This window comes from Macrotis lagotis, chromosome X (genome assembly GCF_037893015.1).
Source record: "Macrotis lagotis isolate mMagLag1 chromosome X, bilby.v1.9.chrom.fasta, whole genome shotgun sequence".
Lineage (NCBI taxonomy): Eukaryota > Metazoa > Chordata > Mammalia > Peramelemorphia > Peramelidae > Macrotis > Macrotis lagotis.
In genome coordinates this window covers 308,410,313-308,427,310 of record NC_133666.1, presented here as the reverse complement: position 1 = coordinate 308,427,310, position 16,998 = coordinate 308,410,313, and the positions used below count along the sequence as shown (strand labels likewise).

Sequence of the window (16,998 nt, the reverse complement as noted above, 5' to 3'; positions counted from 1 at the left end):
CATTCACTTTCAGGCTAGACCATGGTATCCTCCCCTCTACCACCTCCCTAGGTTATAACTTGCCAACCCTGATTCTTTGTGACTCCATTTTGGGATTTTTTTTTTTTTGCAAGGCAGTGGGGTTAAAGTGGCTTGCCCAAGGTCACACGGCTAACTAATTATTAAGTGTCTGAGGCTGGATTTGAACTCAGGTACTCCTGAGTCTAGGGTCAGTGCTCTAGTCACTGCTCCACCTAGCCGACCCTTTTTGATTTTTTTTTTAATTTTTGGCAAAAATACTGGAATGGTTTGCTATTTCCTTCTCCAGTTCTTTTTATATGAGGAGACTGAGGCAAACAGGGTTAAGTTGTCCAGGGTCACACAACTAGAACATATATCTACGAGACCAGATTCCTGACTCCAGTTCCAGCACACTATCCACTGTGCCACCTAGCTATCCTGTGTACATATGTATGTGTATGCATGTATGTGTGTATCTGTCTATACATATATAAGTATATACATATGTATCTCAAAAACATTTCCTTTTAATGCAACAAGAATTGAGTTTTGTTTTTTTTTAGCTACTTAGAGAACCTTGGATTTTACCCCTATTGGGCTTCTTAGAGTAGTTCCATTTACATGCTTATGTAAATTCTTAACTAACCAGCTATTCCAATCCTTCTCTCCCACTTCCCAAGGAAAATACAAACAGGTGTATTGTTTCAAAAATAAAAATTGTTCACCCTCTGCACACAAATCATCCCTTAATTTCATAACAGACACTCTTTCCTTAATAAGAGTTGTGTCAGAGACAATGGGAGAGGACTTGGATAATGTTTGTGTTTGTTTAAACTCTCTTTCCATAAGTTAATGTTTAATGCTGTTCTTTAAAGTAGCACCTAAACCTCTAGATGTTTCTCTCCCTCTCCCACCTCTGTGAAAAGGCTCCCTGAATTTTGTCTGTTCTTTTCCTTCCTTTGAGTGAACTCAAAGAATGTATAAACTTCAGGAGCTGCCATGCTTTCCATGCCCTCTTTTGGTCAGGAGATAGGTTCTTCTCAAAGTTTCTTTGGAACTTGCAGGACTCACCAAACATCACATCAGCAGAAGTAGCAGAGCCCAAGCTTATTGATTCTTGATCCAGGGCTTTTCCAGGATATCATAGCTGCATTTTTCTTTTATTAGATGTCAAAGGAATCACAGAATTGTGAATTATTAAAGAGACTTAAGTGACTGTTTAGTTCACCCACACTCAAAAGAGAGTCGTGACTGTCTCATGTCCCACAACTGGTCATCTAGCCTTTGTTTGAAGATTACTGGTGAGGAGGAATCTATTCCCTACAAAGGCAGCTCATTACAAGTTTAAATAGTTCTAAATGTTAGGAAATATTTCCTCGTGTTTGACTGAAATAAATCTTTTTCAATTTTTGTCTCTTCCCATCAGTTCCATCATCTGAAACAAGATACATCTAATTCCTTTTGCCAGTGACAACTCTTCAGATACTTAAATATTGGCAGTATATTTCTTCTTAGTCTTCTAGTTTAAACTGAGACTCTTTCAAACTACCATGAAAATGATTTAGATAGCCCTGCACCATTTTGCTTGCTCTCTTCTCAATGCTCTCCATTTTATCAATATCCTTCTTAAATTGTGCTCCTAAACCACAGAATTCCAAATTGTTGTCTTCAGAAGGAGCTTATACAGTATAGCTGTCATCTTTGTATGATTGGGCACATTCTGAAACCATCTTTATAAATCTAATCCATTCTAGAATTTTACCAGAAACCCAAGTTAAACTTACTTCTCTAGAGTTTTCCATCTCTGTTCTCATCCCTTATTTTGAAAATCAGAAAAATATTTGGATGTTCCTCATTCCTGAAAGCTATGTCTCTTTAAATGAGACAGCTAAGAGATGACTAGGTTGTTCAGTGATTAGAGCACCAGACCTGGAGTCAGAAAAATCTGAGTTCAAATGTGACCTCAGATACTTATTAATTGTGTGACTCTGAACAAATCACTTAACCCAGCTGTCTCCAACAATTGGATGAATGAATGAATGAATGAACGAATAAACCAATTAGGTGGTTTAGTGAACCCCTGAATTCAAATATGATCTTAGACACTTATTCAGGCTCACCCTGCATGACCCTGAGCAAATCACTCAATCTGTCTTTGCTTTTGTTTCCTTACCTATAAAATGGAGATAATAATAGGACTTACCTCCAAAAAGATGTTGTGTAAATCAGGCAAGATAATATTTGTAAATTGCTTAGGTACAGTGTCTTGTGTATAGCAGGCACTATAATTACTACTAATAAGCAGCAGCATTAGTAGTAGTAGTAGTAGTAAATTGAATCATTTTCAGTCATATCTGACTCTTCATGACTCCATGTTCAAACTACTATCTAATGATGTCTTCTTTGCCTTGTACCCATAAAATTGACTTTTTTGGACTTATGAATAAGACTTTAAATTTATACCTATTTTTAAATTAGATTCAGCCTCTTGTTCTAGTCTGTCAGGATCTTTTTTGGATCCTGATTTTGTCATCTAGTGTGTCAGTTTTCTTAGTTCTGAGTACTCTGAATATTTGGCAAGCATGTGACATCTATTATTTCATTCAAGTCTATTGATTTAATTAATTTTTTAAAAAATAATACTGACCAGAAACTATTTCCTCAGATCAATCCACTGGAGATTTCCCTCCAAAATGATATTAGACCCTTCATTACTACTTTTTGAGTGTGGTCATTTGTTTTTGCCATTTTTTTAAAATTTAAGGCAATGGAGTCAAGTGACTTGCCCAAGGTTACACAGCTAAGACATGTATTAAGTGTCTGAGGGCAGATTTGAACTCAGGACTTCCTGACTCCAGGGCTGCCTGCCCCTCAGTGTGGTCATTTGACTGAAGCTATTTAATTGTAACAATCTTTTAGTTTCCTTCCCTAATCTTTTCCTTAGGAATTACATGAGAAATTTTATCAAATACTTTAGATTAACTTTATTGCTAGTATTATTTTGATCTACTACTTTAGTAACTGGAGGAGAGGAATCTCCTACTTCTAAAGGTAGTCTATTACAATTTTATATAGTTCTAATTTTTAAGAAATTTTCCTCACACCAATCTTTTTTGCAGTTTCTGTCTATTCTTCATATTTCTGGCATCTGAAACAAAGGCATTTCTTGTAGAAACCCGTCAGAAAAGCAAACATGGTTAACTTGGTATGTCCTGTTCTTATTGAAACTTTAAAGGCTCTTGCTTCCTTTTCTGCAAATTCTGAAACCATCTTTTTAATATAATTCATTCTAGAATTTTTCCAGAAATCCAAGTTATGCTTACTAGTCTAGAGTTTTCCATTTCTATTCTCTTCCATTATTGAAAATCAGGAAAATATTTTGACTTTTTCCATTCCTTCAGGGCTTACCATATTCACCACAATCTTTCAAGGATCACTGACATGCCTTAGCAATCCCATCTGGTTTTTTCAGTAGCCAAAGATCTAATTCAAAACATGAGGCAGATCTTGAGACAACAGAAGAGAGAATGCAGAAAGGAAAGTGATTTTAAATAGTCATTCTAGGAGAGAAAGATGTCCCTGAGATGAAGAGAGAAAACACTCAGAATAGATTTTTTTTTTGATTTGAGGATATGTCTGTCTGCTTAATATGTGAATTCAGTCTAGCTCCAGAGATAAGTTAGGGAAATTTTCCCAATCCTTGTCTCTCCATCACAAAACTTGGTGATTTTTTCCAGCATGGTCTTCTTAGAAGGACCATCAAACATTTTTTCCTTAGAGACATTCTATAATTCTGCAGAATTTCAAGATTGGAAGGAATCTCTGAGGTCAAATAGTTTCATCCTTCCTCAACAAAGAAAGCATTCCCTCTCCATTATACCAGACAAATGATCTTACTGCCTTTGCCTGAAGTTTTTTATAAATTTTTATTTTTATTCTGCACTTAGCAAATATTAATTGGAATAGAAATTTGCCTGTACATAGACTAGGACAAATATCTGTTACCCAAAATTACAGTCCTTGTTTATGTTTGCCTAGCTTTTTAATTATTTTATATTTTGGTAGGCTGCTAAGGGGCACAACACATGAAATTTTTGACCTGAAGTCAGAAAGAGCTGATTTGAAATTTTATCTCAGACATTTGATAGCTGTATGACCCTGGGCCAGTCACTTAATCTTTGTCTGGTCAGATTATTCCATCTGAGGGCGTGGGTAGGGGGGAAGGTGGCTTAGTCTTTAACATATTCAGAACCCCCTATACTCCAGGTCCATATGGAAAATATGGCAACACAAAAAGACAAATTCATGAGACCTCTTAAGATTCTTTAACAGCCTCAACTTCCTTAACTATAAAATGGGATTAATAATAGCACCTACCTCTCAGGGTTGAATATACAGTGAGTTAATATTCTGTAAAGTTTTTTACAAGCTCTGTATCACTAGCTATTATTTTTATTATTATTTTCTTTTAACACAGATCAAGATCAATCTGTGGTTTTAAAACCGACCTGCTTATTTGGCCTTTCTTATGTTCTTATTTCGATATTTTTAAACATACTTCAGTCACCCTCTTTTCTTTTATTCCTTGTATATTACCATCTTTCCCTTGTATTCCCACTCCCACTCCCACTGGAAAAGGAGAAAAAGAAAACCAAAGACTTTGTAACAAGTGCACAGTCCAGTTCCCACATTGAATATGTACAAAAATTTCTGTCTCATTCTGCATCTTGAGTCCAATACCTGTCTGTCAAGAGCCAATTGGAGCCAGTTGGAGATCTTCCATGAGATGATGAAACCCAGCACCAATGGAGGCAGTCTATTGCACCTTTGAGAAGTGCTAATTGTTGGATCTGAATTTTGTTCCTTCCATCAAGTCTTTCATTCTCAATTTCCACCTTCATCCTCTCTTGATGATAAAGTTAATAAATCTAATCAGATAGCCCTTCAGCTAGCTAATGATTGTTCTCCTTTCTCCCACCTTCAGTCTTATTTTCTCCCTTCTAAACATTCCATATTCTTTGTTTACCCTGTCCTCACATGATATAGCCTTTGTGTTCAATATCCTTTTTAATCTTTTTTGGTCATTCTCCAGTTTAGCAGAATTAGAGTTCTTAAAATTTGATGTTCAAAGCTGAACAGATGAAGTCTAACTAGGGCAGAATACAATGGAATTCTTACCTTACTAGACCTAGACTATATGTATGCTTTTCTTTCTGAATCCTAAGATTTTATTAGGTCTCTTGGATGCCTTGACATATTATTGACTTATGACTTACAGGACATCAAGACCTCAGATCTTTTTTAGACAAACTGCAATCTAGGCACCCTTCCCCAAATTTCAACAGTTTTGGCTGACTTCAAGTAACTTATTTCTTATAGAAGAAAAAAATGCCTTAGGGTTTCTTTGTAATGCATTGTGCTATAGTTGTACTTAATTTCTAGGTTTTAATTGACTGATCAAATATATATAAAATTACTTTCAACCTGCAAAATATTATATAATTGTTTTTTTAATACTATATAATTGTAAGAGCTATTCTTACTAATCGTTATATTTCTACGTTGTGTTAAAATTTACAAAGCAGTTTTCTCCTAGCAAACTTTATCCCCATTTTGCAGATAAGGAAACAAAGGCCCAATAAAGATTAATGACCTGCCTAGGTCATGTGAAAAGCTAGGATTTGAATCCATATTCCTAATTTTTTTTTCCAACATATCCTTCTAAACTCAACATGCCCAAAACTGAACTCATTCACTTTTTCCTCATCCTCTCTTCTTCCTAACTTCTTCATTACTGTTAAGGGATCCCCAAGGTCTGTAACCTAGGTAGCATCCTTGACTCCTCATTTTTTCTCGGCTCCCATTCCAGTCTGTTGGCAAGTCTTGTAATTTCTCCTTTTGGATCTCTCTGCCCCTTTCTCTTCTCTGACTTGTTCCCACTCTGATTCAGACCCTTTCAGCTGCAGCAGTCCAGGCAAGAGCCGTCTGGTTCTTCTCCCTGCTTCAAGTCTTTCCCCACTCCAATCCAACCTCCACTGATCTGTGAAATTGGTCTTACTGAAGTGAATGCCTGACCCTGTCAAACTTCTATTTAATAAACTCCAGTGCTTCCCTGTTGCCTCCAGATTAAATAGAAGCCCTTACAACCTGGTCCCTTCTGGCCTTGCCTTCCTTCGTATTCCTTCCTTCCTTCCTTCCTTCCTTCCTTCCTTCCTTCCTTCCTTCCTTCCTTCCTTCCTTCCTTCCTTCCTTCCTTCCTTCCTTCCTTCCTTCCTTCCTTCCCTCTGTTTAATCTGTGATACAATGTTGCTGGCCTTGTTCCTTGAACACCAACTCCACCCCCTCACTCAGGACCCTTTCCCTGGCTCTGATTCTTTCACTTCTCTTGTTCACATCTCCTGGCTCCTCTGACTTCCTTCAAGTTTCAGCCCAAATCTCACCTTGTGTAAGAAGCCTTTTCTGATCATCCTTAATATTTCTTTCCCTTACAGATTACCTCTAAATTATCCCTAATTTTTTTTTTGTTAATATATCACCCTCATGACCTATAATATAATGCATCAGTGGGCTGGTTGACAAGGGTTGGAGGTCTCTTTAATTGTATATACATATATGCACGCTGGAAGTGAGTTTGTGTTCAGCATTAGCAGATATGATCATTTATTTCAGTGTCTTGGAAAAGATACTCCCTTCTCTATCTGGCTTTCCTTTACTAATTTTATATAGATACCTACACATATATATACATAAGCATGCATATAATATTCACATATGTAGACTTATGTGCATAAATATATAGATATATTTCTATTTTTCTCTCTATATTTTTCTCTATCTATCTCTGTCTCTATATCTATATCTATCTTAAATGGCTCTAGCCAGAAAAAAAAAATCTTCATTGAAAGACCAACCTTCTGATGATGACTTTGCACTGAGCTGGGTTGGTCTTGGCTCATGGTACCTGAAGACTTTCCCACCTTCTAGGATTTCCCTGGGCCATGTTCTTCTAACATAACCTTTGAGAATCCAGGGTCACTATACCATGAATGGAATTTTAGAGATCTGGTTGATCTGGTCACTATTCAGTATAAACCAAAAAGGTATTTCCTCTAACTCTCCAAACTACTCAAAAGTTTTAGACTGGCAATGATAAAGTCAATTCAAAAACCCGTTTGTCTTCCTAGTGAGTGTTTTGTGATGTTATAATTTATGCTAACTATCTTAGACCCTCTCTTACCATTGATGTTGATCAGAATAGAATGGATTCCTGTTGGAATCCAATGCAAGTTTTCTTTCTATCTCTTGTAGATTTTTTGAAGGATACTCTCCTGAGTTTACTGGAGTGATTTTCTCCATGGGGTCCCTAAATCCTGCAGGAGTTGCTTAGAAGGGAGCCAGTTCTGTGTGATCTTGCCCAAATCTTTTTTGCCTAAAGCAACTTCCAAATGACTATGTAGACAAGTCCTCAATGGAAAGAGTTTTTACATTGAGCCTTGCCTACAATAATAAAATCAGGGATGGAGACAGAAATACGGTTTATTCATTCCATGAATACATACTGCTTGGAGGTGGCTCATTAATGAAGTAGGGATGACAAATTAAACAGTTGCTGGAGATAGAAAGCACATACTTGAAGATATAAAGGCAGTCCTGGCCTTATGGATACAGAGAATTTGAATGTTATGAGTGGACAGGGCTGGGGTGGTTGAGGCCCATTGTTGTGTGACTCTGAACCCTTTTTCTCCCCCTCACAGTGGCCTGTGGATTGCAATGACCAGTTGGATGGCAGTTGTTCATCCTCCCAAGGGAGAGGCCCATCTCAACAGGTAAAAAAAAGCATCTCTTTAGCTTCAGTCTTTGCCTACCACATGTCTGATAGGTTCCGCATGATCCTGGGTGGACTACTGCTGAAGTTGGTTCTCTTGGGGGGACATCTTACCCAGCTAGTAAAGTCTTTGTTGACCACCCTTTATCCCTTCCTTCTCAGCATTCACAGAACATGAGTCCAAAGGGGCCTTTTCTAATCACTTTACAGATGAGACTCTTAAGAGAGTGAGTGGTTTGCCATGTCACAGAACTTGTTTGCAGGACCAGGACTGAAAATGAAACCAGACTTTTTGACTTTCTCATCCAGTATTGTTGGACCTTCTACTTACTTATCACACGTTGTCTCATATTGTTAATAAGGTTTTTAAGTAATTTTTCAAACATTTTATGTAGTACCCCTATGTTTTGCCCAGTGCTCACATTGTTCTGAGGTACTAGAAATTTTCAATATGCAGTAAATGGACTATGGTGGTTTATTTTGCATATGTTTTGTATGTGTGTGTGTGTGTATATATATATATATATATATATATATATATATATACATATATATATATATATATTGTGTGTGTATGTGTATGCATTTATAAAGTTGTGTTTCAGATATGTCTTACTCTTTGTGACTTAGTGGAAATTTCTCGGCAAAGATACTAGAATGGTTTGCCATTTCCCTTCTCTGAATCTTTTTACAGATGAGGAAACTGAGGCCAACAGGGTTAAGTGACTTGACACAGCTAGTGTCTGAAGCTAGATTTGATATCACCAAGATAGTCACCCCAGACCCAGCATTCTATCTATCCACTGCGCACACACACACACACACACACACACACACATACATACACATATATGTATATATTCATTACATATATACACATAAGGGAAGGAACTAATTAATTTTTGTCTTTGTATTTCTAGCACCTAGAAAAGTGATGGGTATATATAATTAACTTGATATAAATTAAAAATATTAAAAAATGTTTATTTAACTGTTTGATTCCTTCTATTAAGAATTCCTTGACTCCTAAACAAGAGGATGGGCTTAAAATTGGCAGAGCAAGAGTCAGCATGAAGATTTTAAGCAAGGGAGTAAGAGAGCTCTTTGAATGGGAATGTGTCAGGTTTATCAAGTAGACCCAAGTGAATGCTTGATATCATCAAGACGCAGCTTGACCTTGTAGAGAGTGAGCCAGCCTCAAAGTCAAGAAAATAGGGGTTCAGGACCTGTCTCTGATACTCTGACACTGGAGCTTGTGACCTCAGGGCCCTGGTTGCTTCACGGATGCTCCAGAGTTGCTGATGGTCATGGAGCTACATTAGTAGTGAGTTTGAAGAGAGAGACAGAGGGACAGAGAGAGAGTGAGAGAAAGTCTGGCAGACAAATATCACTTTATTCATCAAGAGATCTCATGGCCTTTCTGTATATTCCTGTATATTTGGCTAGTTTAGTAGTTTTTCAAGTTGATGACTTTTCTCAGGTCTACTAGTTGGATACTAGTTCTGGAAGCTTGATTGTTAAATCTTCATGGGAATCATTTAGAACTTCAGAAACTGGCAAATGTTACAAATCAGGGCTTGATTTGTTGTTTTAATTGTCTAGACTTAAGAAAATGATGGAATGATATTAATAATGCAGATTAAATTTATGTGTTATTGTGCATACTTTTTTCCTGGAGAGCCAGTTGTTAAACATTTATTGGCTCATTGCTGTTTTCCTACTTCCATTTTATTGATTAAGTATTAAAGTATTAGAAGATTTGGAAGGAACCTTGCTAACCACAGAAATCATCTAAGAAGAGATAGAAGGGACCTTAGATGCCATTTAACTCAAACTCTTCATTATATAGATGAGAAAATTGAGACCCAGGAAGGTAATGATGTAACTTGAGATCACCCAGAAACTGAGATTTGAACCCAGGTCCTTTGATTTTGGAGTCAAAGCTGTTTACTTTCACCTTCAATCCTGTCTAGCCACAGCAGTGAACTGCAAGCTTTGGTTGCCATGTTACTCTGGTCTGCCCACCTGAGTTCTAAAGGCCTGTCATTATGGACCAAAGACTACTGATGAACCTTTTTCCCCAGTATCTTAGAGAGTTAGGATGGGGACAGGAGTGGGAGTTGGATGTGGAAATTCAGGAATGACTCATCAGGATTTGTAGCTATTTGGGAAAGGAAGGATAGAATTACTTCCTAGCAATTAGGAAAGACTTTAGGATTCCCTCTTTTTCACATGGAAATTAGTACTTGCTACTATGCCTTGACCTAGAGGCATCCAGGGAGAGGGTGATAAGAATCCTTGAGAAGCTGGTGTAGTCTGCCTCCCTCTAGGAAACTGCTGACTCACTGGAGTCTTAAAATTCCTGAAGCATTGTGTATGCAGTGTTTAAAAAGGAGGAGGAAAAAAAAAGGCACAATCAGATTTAAAGGCATGATTACAAGAAAATCATCAACTTGTGAAGAAAGGAGGGGGATGGAAGAATGAATGCATTTCACAGATGGAATTAGTCTGCCCTCCACTACACATTTTTAAAAATAGTCACAGTTGCTTATAGTAACCCATTTACAATGAGTATTACCTTAAATCCAGTTTCTTATTGCAGGCCATACTCTTTTGTTTGTGTGACTAATGATTTTGGGGTTTCTGAGAATTGCTGGGAGCTCAGCAGCAATTTCTCTGAGAGTACAGAAAGCAGAGGGGTGAGCAGAGGAGCTGCAGGGAAGGAGGGCTTTACTTAATTAATCTAATTAATTTTTTTAAAAAGTACTGAATTCAGATGAAATGGGAAAAGGAATCAGAATCTCTCATTTTCTGTGACCGAAGCCAAAGATTGGTCTTTGGCTATACCTTCTATCATGAAGAAGGTTTTCTAATTCTATCTTCCTCCTCCAGGCTTTTTTCTCTGGTCATTCTTCCTTCCTAGACTCCTCTTCCTCCTCATCTCCCTTTCTTTGCTTTCCTGGCTTCCTTCAGGTCTTAGCTAAAGTTTTCTACAGAAAGCCTTTCTCAGTTCTCCTGAATCTTAAGCCTTTTCTCTGAGTTTTTCTCCTCTTTCTCCTGTACATCTTATTTGGACATTGTTTCTCCCATTAAACTGAGTTTCTTGAAATCTGGGATTTGTCTTTTTTAAGTTCAGATATTTAATACAGTTTATTTAGTAAATGCTTGTTAACTTGGCTTGATCGAAGTCTTTAGATTGACTGTCATCTTTATAATAAGGCAGAGGATATTAAATCTGGAAAGGACCATAAGACCCAACTAGTTCCTTCCTTTTACTTACTAATGAAGGAACTCTGAATTATAAAAGGCAAACTACTTGTTCAAGGTCACACAGTGAGCCAGTGACAAATAGAACTGCTATCTAAAATCTGGTGGCTAATCCCAGGATAAGCCTGTCATTGATTGGAGAAGTTTGCAGAAATGATTGAGGTTTGTCTTTTTTGCAGAATCCTGTTATTCTATCCTTGAAATATTGCTCAGATTTTCCAACCCGACTGCTCTTTGTTCAGTCATTCAGTCATGTCTGACTCTTTGTGACCCCATGGAACACAGCATGCATATGCTGTCATTGGGTTCTTTTTTGGTAAAGATACTGAAGTGATTTGCATTTCCAAGGGTTTAAGGCAAATAGAGGTTAAATAGCTTACCTGGGGTCTCACAGCTATTCAGTGTCTGAGGCTGAATTTGAACTCAGATCTTCCTGTCTCCAGTCCCAATGCTCTGTTCTTTGAGCCACCTAGCTAATTACCTCTACCACCACCCCCCACTAGCATCTGCCTATTCTAGCCTCTTATCATTTCACTCTTTGATTATTATAAAAGTCTCCAGTTTTGTACTGTTCCTTCTGTATCTCCCTTTTCTATTTATTTTGGTATATTAAATGTAGCATACTGTTGAAATCATGTCATTTATTATCTCAGGCAGGGATCTACAATGGTTCTCAGTTCTCTGTAGGACTAAATGTCTCAGTCTTTTTTTAAAATGAATAAAAAATGAAATAAAAAGCAGAAATCATAAAGAAAAATGAAACATTCTGTATCAATCTATACTCAGAATTATTGGTTCTCTTTCTGGAGATAGAGAACATGCAAGCTTAGTCTTTAGGCAAGTTGCCAGTGACTCACTGGCCTATCAAGTTCAACCCAAAGCAGTGTTCCAGACTGAGTAGCTTAATTCATCCAGTAATTATTGAATTTTCCATTTCAGAGATCTTAGACATTATTAAGCTCAACCAGCCATCTAAGTGCAAGTCTTCAGGTCTTTGCTTGTGCTGCAACCTCTGGTTGTAATACCTAGAGAATACTCTAGGGTCATCTGAAGATGGGCCCTTTCATGAAACTTTCCATAGATTCTTGATCCTATGTGATAGGGCCTTTTTTGAAGCCCTTGCAATGTGATGTAGTTTGTTTTTCAATATATTATTTTTACTCAAATGACATACAGATCTATACATTCAATCCTAATTGCTCCTAAATTCATATTTCACTAACTGCCTTCTGGTCACCTGTACATGGTTGCTCCAGAGGAATCTCACATTTAATATGTCTAAAATGGAACTCATAATCCACCCTTCTTAAAAATCCCTAGGATAGCACCCTTCTTCCAGGCACCCAGGTTTGTATTCTTGAATTCATCCTTATTTCTTTACACTCCTTCATGCACCATATCTAATTAGTGGCAAAATCAGTTTTACCTCCAGATAAGGTCTTCTCTCTCTCTCTCTCTCTCTCTCTCTCTCTCTCTCCCCCTATCTTTACACTCAAAAGACTATTTTCTTTGTTTAGGTTCTCAAGGCCTCTTATCTGGACTCTTATAATAGATTTCTAACTCTTGGCTCTTATCCCCCCCCCTATCAAATTCATATTTGCTTACTATCTTTTAAAATTCAGAATTGTGATTTAGATTGATTAGGTTGTTTATGTGTATACACACATGTCTACATACTTATTTACATGTACATGGGCAGCTTGGTTACATGGTGGATATTGTGCTTGGCCTGAGTTCAAATCCAGCCTCAGACATTTATTAGCTATGTGACCCTGGGCAAGTCACTTAACCCTAATTGCCTCCAAAAGAAAAATAAGTGTGAACTGAGTATTGTTTTGTTAGAGTTCCAAGTCTCTAACAGGTTACAGTAGACTAAGTCATTAACCTCTCTGAACCCCTTATCTAATAAAAATGGGAATTTCCACTACCAGTTAGAGACAGCTGTTGTCAGGGAGCCAGGGAGGATTGCCATAGTAGGTCCTGGCTGGACAAATTCAGAAATTAAAGGTCAAAGCAGATCACATACAGTGGATAAAAATACAAACACTTCCAGAATGTAGAAGGTAGCAAATTCACAGGACTTTTGTCTTGAGTTTGAACCTTTCTTAACTCCCTTAGTATTGAACTCCTGCATTTTCTTCAGACTTAATGATTTTGGTTTTGGTTCTGTGTTTAAATTCCATCTCTGATTCTTACCTAATTGTTTGACGGTATAAAAGTCACAGCCTCTTCTAATCTGTTGTTTCCTAATCTATAAAATGTCAATCAATAAATATTTCTTAAGTACATACTACATGCCAGACATTGTGTCAGGTACACAATTAGAAGACAGTCCCTGCCCTCAAGGAGCTTACAGCCTAATGAAGGAGATAACATTCAAAGAAATATATACAAAGAAAGCTATATACAACATAAAGAAGAAATAATTAACAGAGTGAAATCAATCAGTCAATCAAAGACTATATGTTGAATAAGTAGGGGGTGGGTGAGAGTGAGATAAAAGGGACACAGAGAATTCATTGTTTTATTGACCTAACCTCTTTTAACACAAGTTTCCTCATCTAGAAAATGAGGATAATTATACGTATAATACCTATCTCACAGGACTTTTGTGAAGCCCAAGTGAGATAATAAAACTAAAATATTTTCTGAATCTTAAATGTCCTATATAAATGGCATCTAAAGAACTAAAATACTAACAGAACCAGCCATGTGTCAGAGCCCAACCAGGCATCAGAACCTGACTTGTAATCTCTTTAAGGGAATGGGAAGGAAAAGTGAACAAGCAATTAATTAAGTGCCTACTGTGTGCTAAGCACTTTACAAATATCTCATATAATCCTCACAACTTTACTAGATAAGTGCTGTTGTTATCATCCCCATTTTATAGTTCATAAAACAGAGGTAAACAAAGCCCCTGGTCATACCACTGAGGTCGGATTAGGGCCTCCTGACTCCAGACCCAGTGCTCTTGCCACTATATCACCTACCTTACCTGGTCTTAAATTATTGTTGCAAGATGATCAGGGTTAAGTGATTTGCCCAGTCACACAGTTAGAAAACTGAAACTGGATTTGAACTCAGATCCTCCTGACTCTGGGTCTGGTGACCTATCTACTGTGATACCTAGGTGTCCCTACTTGGTCTTTAAAGACCAGAATGGTGGATTGCCCATAATAGCTACTCTGGTACTCTGGGCCTAGACCCTCTTTTATATCCTTGATCCTTCTGTTTGCTGTGTCCTTGAGTAAGCTCATTAGCATTTTGAGCTAGAAGTATCCTTAGAGATCATCCAGTTTGACTACCTCATTTTATAGATACCGCCCCAGCAGTATCTAACTCTAGAATTTTGACATCACTGATTCAGATCCCTTCTCATTATTTGACCTTCCTCCCAGAGAATTGACTTTTAGCATCTTGTAATTTTTATTCTCCTCTTGCCAGCAGATTGCTACCTGGCTGCCAGAATTTGAGTTATTAGCAAACCAGCTAATAGTCCCTCTCTTCTACTATGATCTCCATCCTCAGAGGCTGCTGCCTTTGCTTGACTAGCCTTATTGTCTCAGTTATCCCTTGCATTCCAGTATTTCTTAGAATACAGCACTTTTCTAGCCAATGTTCTGTAATGCAGCAGGCACATCAATTTTGGTGTCTGAAGCCCTAGCATCAGGTCCCACCTCTGATACTTACTTTGAGTGATTTTAGACTCAACCTCTTCAAGACTCTATTTGCTTATCTCTAAAGTGAGACTATTAATATTAACTCAGATCATTGAGGGCCCAAGATTAAGATGAAATAAGTGAAAGCACCAACTAATAGAGCCTTTTAATTGTTCAGAAGGCTATACAGATATTATATAGCATCTCCATTTTGCAGATGAGTAAACATGCCTAAGATTGTGGCAGAGCTAGTATTCTAGTCCAAGTCTCCTGATTTAAATTATTGTAGTGTAGTGAGGGCCATGGACCTTGGGATTAGGAAACCCAGGTTCCAAGTTCTGATAAGTCAAGTCGCTTGCCTTAGTGCTGAGACTCCTTGGGTCAGAGAAGGTACAGGTGCATAATGATGGAGATTCAGAGTTGCCAGCTTTGTTTACATCAGAGGTCCATACTCTCCAAAATTGTTAATAGTTGACTTATTTTTCTGTAATCCTGTTTAAAAGTAGGGCATGAACCAATTGACTTATAGATCCAGCTAGACTCAAGGAGCTTCTGTTTTTTTTTGCTTGAGAAGTTGTCCTGTCTCCAATCTCTAGTACAGAATCTTTGAGCACAGGCAGCTTCCTTTAAGGCCTCAGCTTCAAGACTGGGACCTGCTGTCTCCATTCTGACAGCTGCTGCCACTGTCCATTTCTCTTCTTAGCCTTCCTCTCCCTCCCTCCCTCTCAACAGGGACCAGAGGGGGCTTAGGGTTTCAGGGAAGAACAAATTAGCTGCTTGTCAAGGTGGGTTCTCATCAAACAGTCTGTCCATTTGCTTGATGCTGGCTGTAGTAATTGGATTTTGGCCCATCCATCCTTCCCAGCTCCCTTTGGCCTGGCATGACAGATGCTTCTTGGGGCTGAGAAGCTTCCAGCTTCTAAAAAGGAATGCATCCTACTGTATTGTCTGCACAGTTCCCCAGGCCATCCATCATTCTGCTTTCAGGCAGTTTCTACTTACCTCCCCCTCCCAGAAGGGGGGGTCCTCAGGAAGGACAGGATGTACCAGCTTCATTACCCATGCTGTCTACCTGCCTCCTACCTTTGTCTACACTGCTGCTAACCCTGAGGATTCTCTTACTTCTTCTCTTCACTTCCCCCTTCCTCTTTTCAGGACTTCTTGTGATTTCACTTTTTAAAGGAACTCTGATGGAAAATTCCCTCTCCTAATGCAGATTGCTTTGCTTGGTCTTGCTGTATAACTTGTCGACTTAGAGAATTGCCTAGTCCCCTCAAAGATTAAGTGACTTGCTCAGGTACTCCATTAATAAGTGTCAGAGATGAAACTTGAACCTTAAGTCTTCTGACTCTGAGACTTGCTCTAAAAGAAAAACCAACAACCAAACAACAACAAACCAGAAAGCATTCTTCAGTAGATATGACAGGATACTCTACCCACCCCTTTTTTAGAGGTGGGAGGTCCACAGGTGATGGCAATGCACATTGTTCACGTTTTTGGAACTTTTGCAATGAATTAATTGGTTAAATTGATTTTTCTCCCCTTTTCTTTTTAAGTTTTTTTTTTAATACAATTTATTATGTGGGGTGGCTCTCTGAGAGGGAAAGAAAAAGTAAGAGATACTGGAGAAAACTATTTTTATGCAAAAATACATATGTATCAGGGGTGGCTAGGTGGCGCAGTGGATAGAGCACCAGCCCTGAAGTCAGGAGTACTTGAGTTCAAATCCGGCCTCAGACATTTAATAATTACCTAGCCGTGTGGCCTTGGGCAAGCCACTTAACCCCATTGCCTTGCAAAAAAAAAAAAAAAAACAAACTAAAAAAAATACATATGTATCAATAAACACTTATTTTAAATGTATTATCTAAAAAAAATTATTGAATTGAAATCTCCATTGAAGACTTTAAAAAACAACTCATTTTTAAGACCCCAAGATTATTCTTCTCTTAAGCACTAAAACCACACACTATTGTATCCTTCCTCTGAACTCTTCTAGTACTTAAACTATTTGGTTTGTTACTTAATTATATAATATGTATGTATTAATTATATAATATATAGTATGTATGTATTATATGATGTATATGTTATTATATAATTATATATGTATGTAATATGATATAAATGTATGTATACATACACACATATATTTATTTATATATGTGTGTTAAATTCAACAGCCACTTCCCAAGTACCTACTGTTGTGCTAGGAGGCATTATGCTAAGTATTAGGGATCTTAAGTC

General features: G+C 37.7%; 1 protein-coding gene across 7 annotated transcripts in view; it reads left to right on the top strand.

The window, feature by feature from the left end:
• The window catches only part of CTIF (cap binding complex dependent translation initiation factor), a 464,369-nt gene that overhangs the window by 122,542 nt on the left and 324,829 nt on the right, over nucleotides 1-16,998 (top strand). For all 7 annotated transcript variants that reach the window (XM_074204166.1, XM_074204171.1, XM_074204167.1 and 4 more), the window contains one exon: nucleotides 7,755-7,826. In XM_074204166.1, the coding sequence (XP_074060267.1) occupies nucleotides 7,755-7,826 (72 nt within the window). The remainder of the gene's footprint in view (nucleotides 1-7,754; nucleotides 7,827-16,998) is intronic.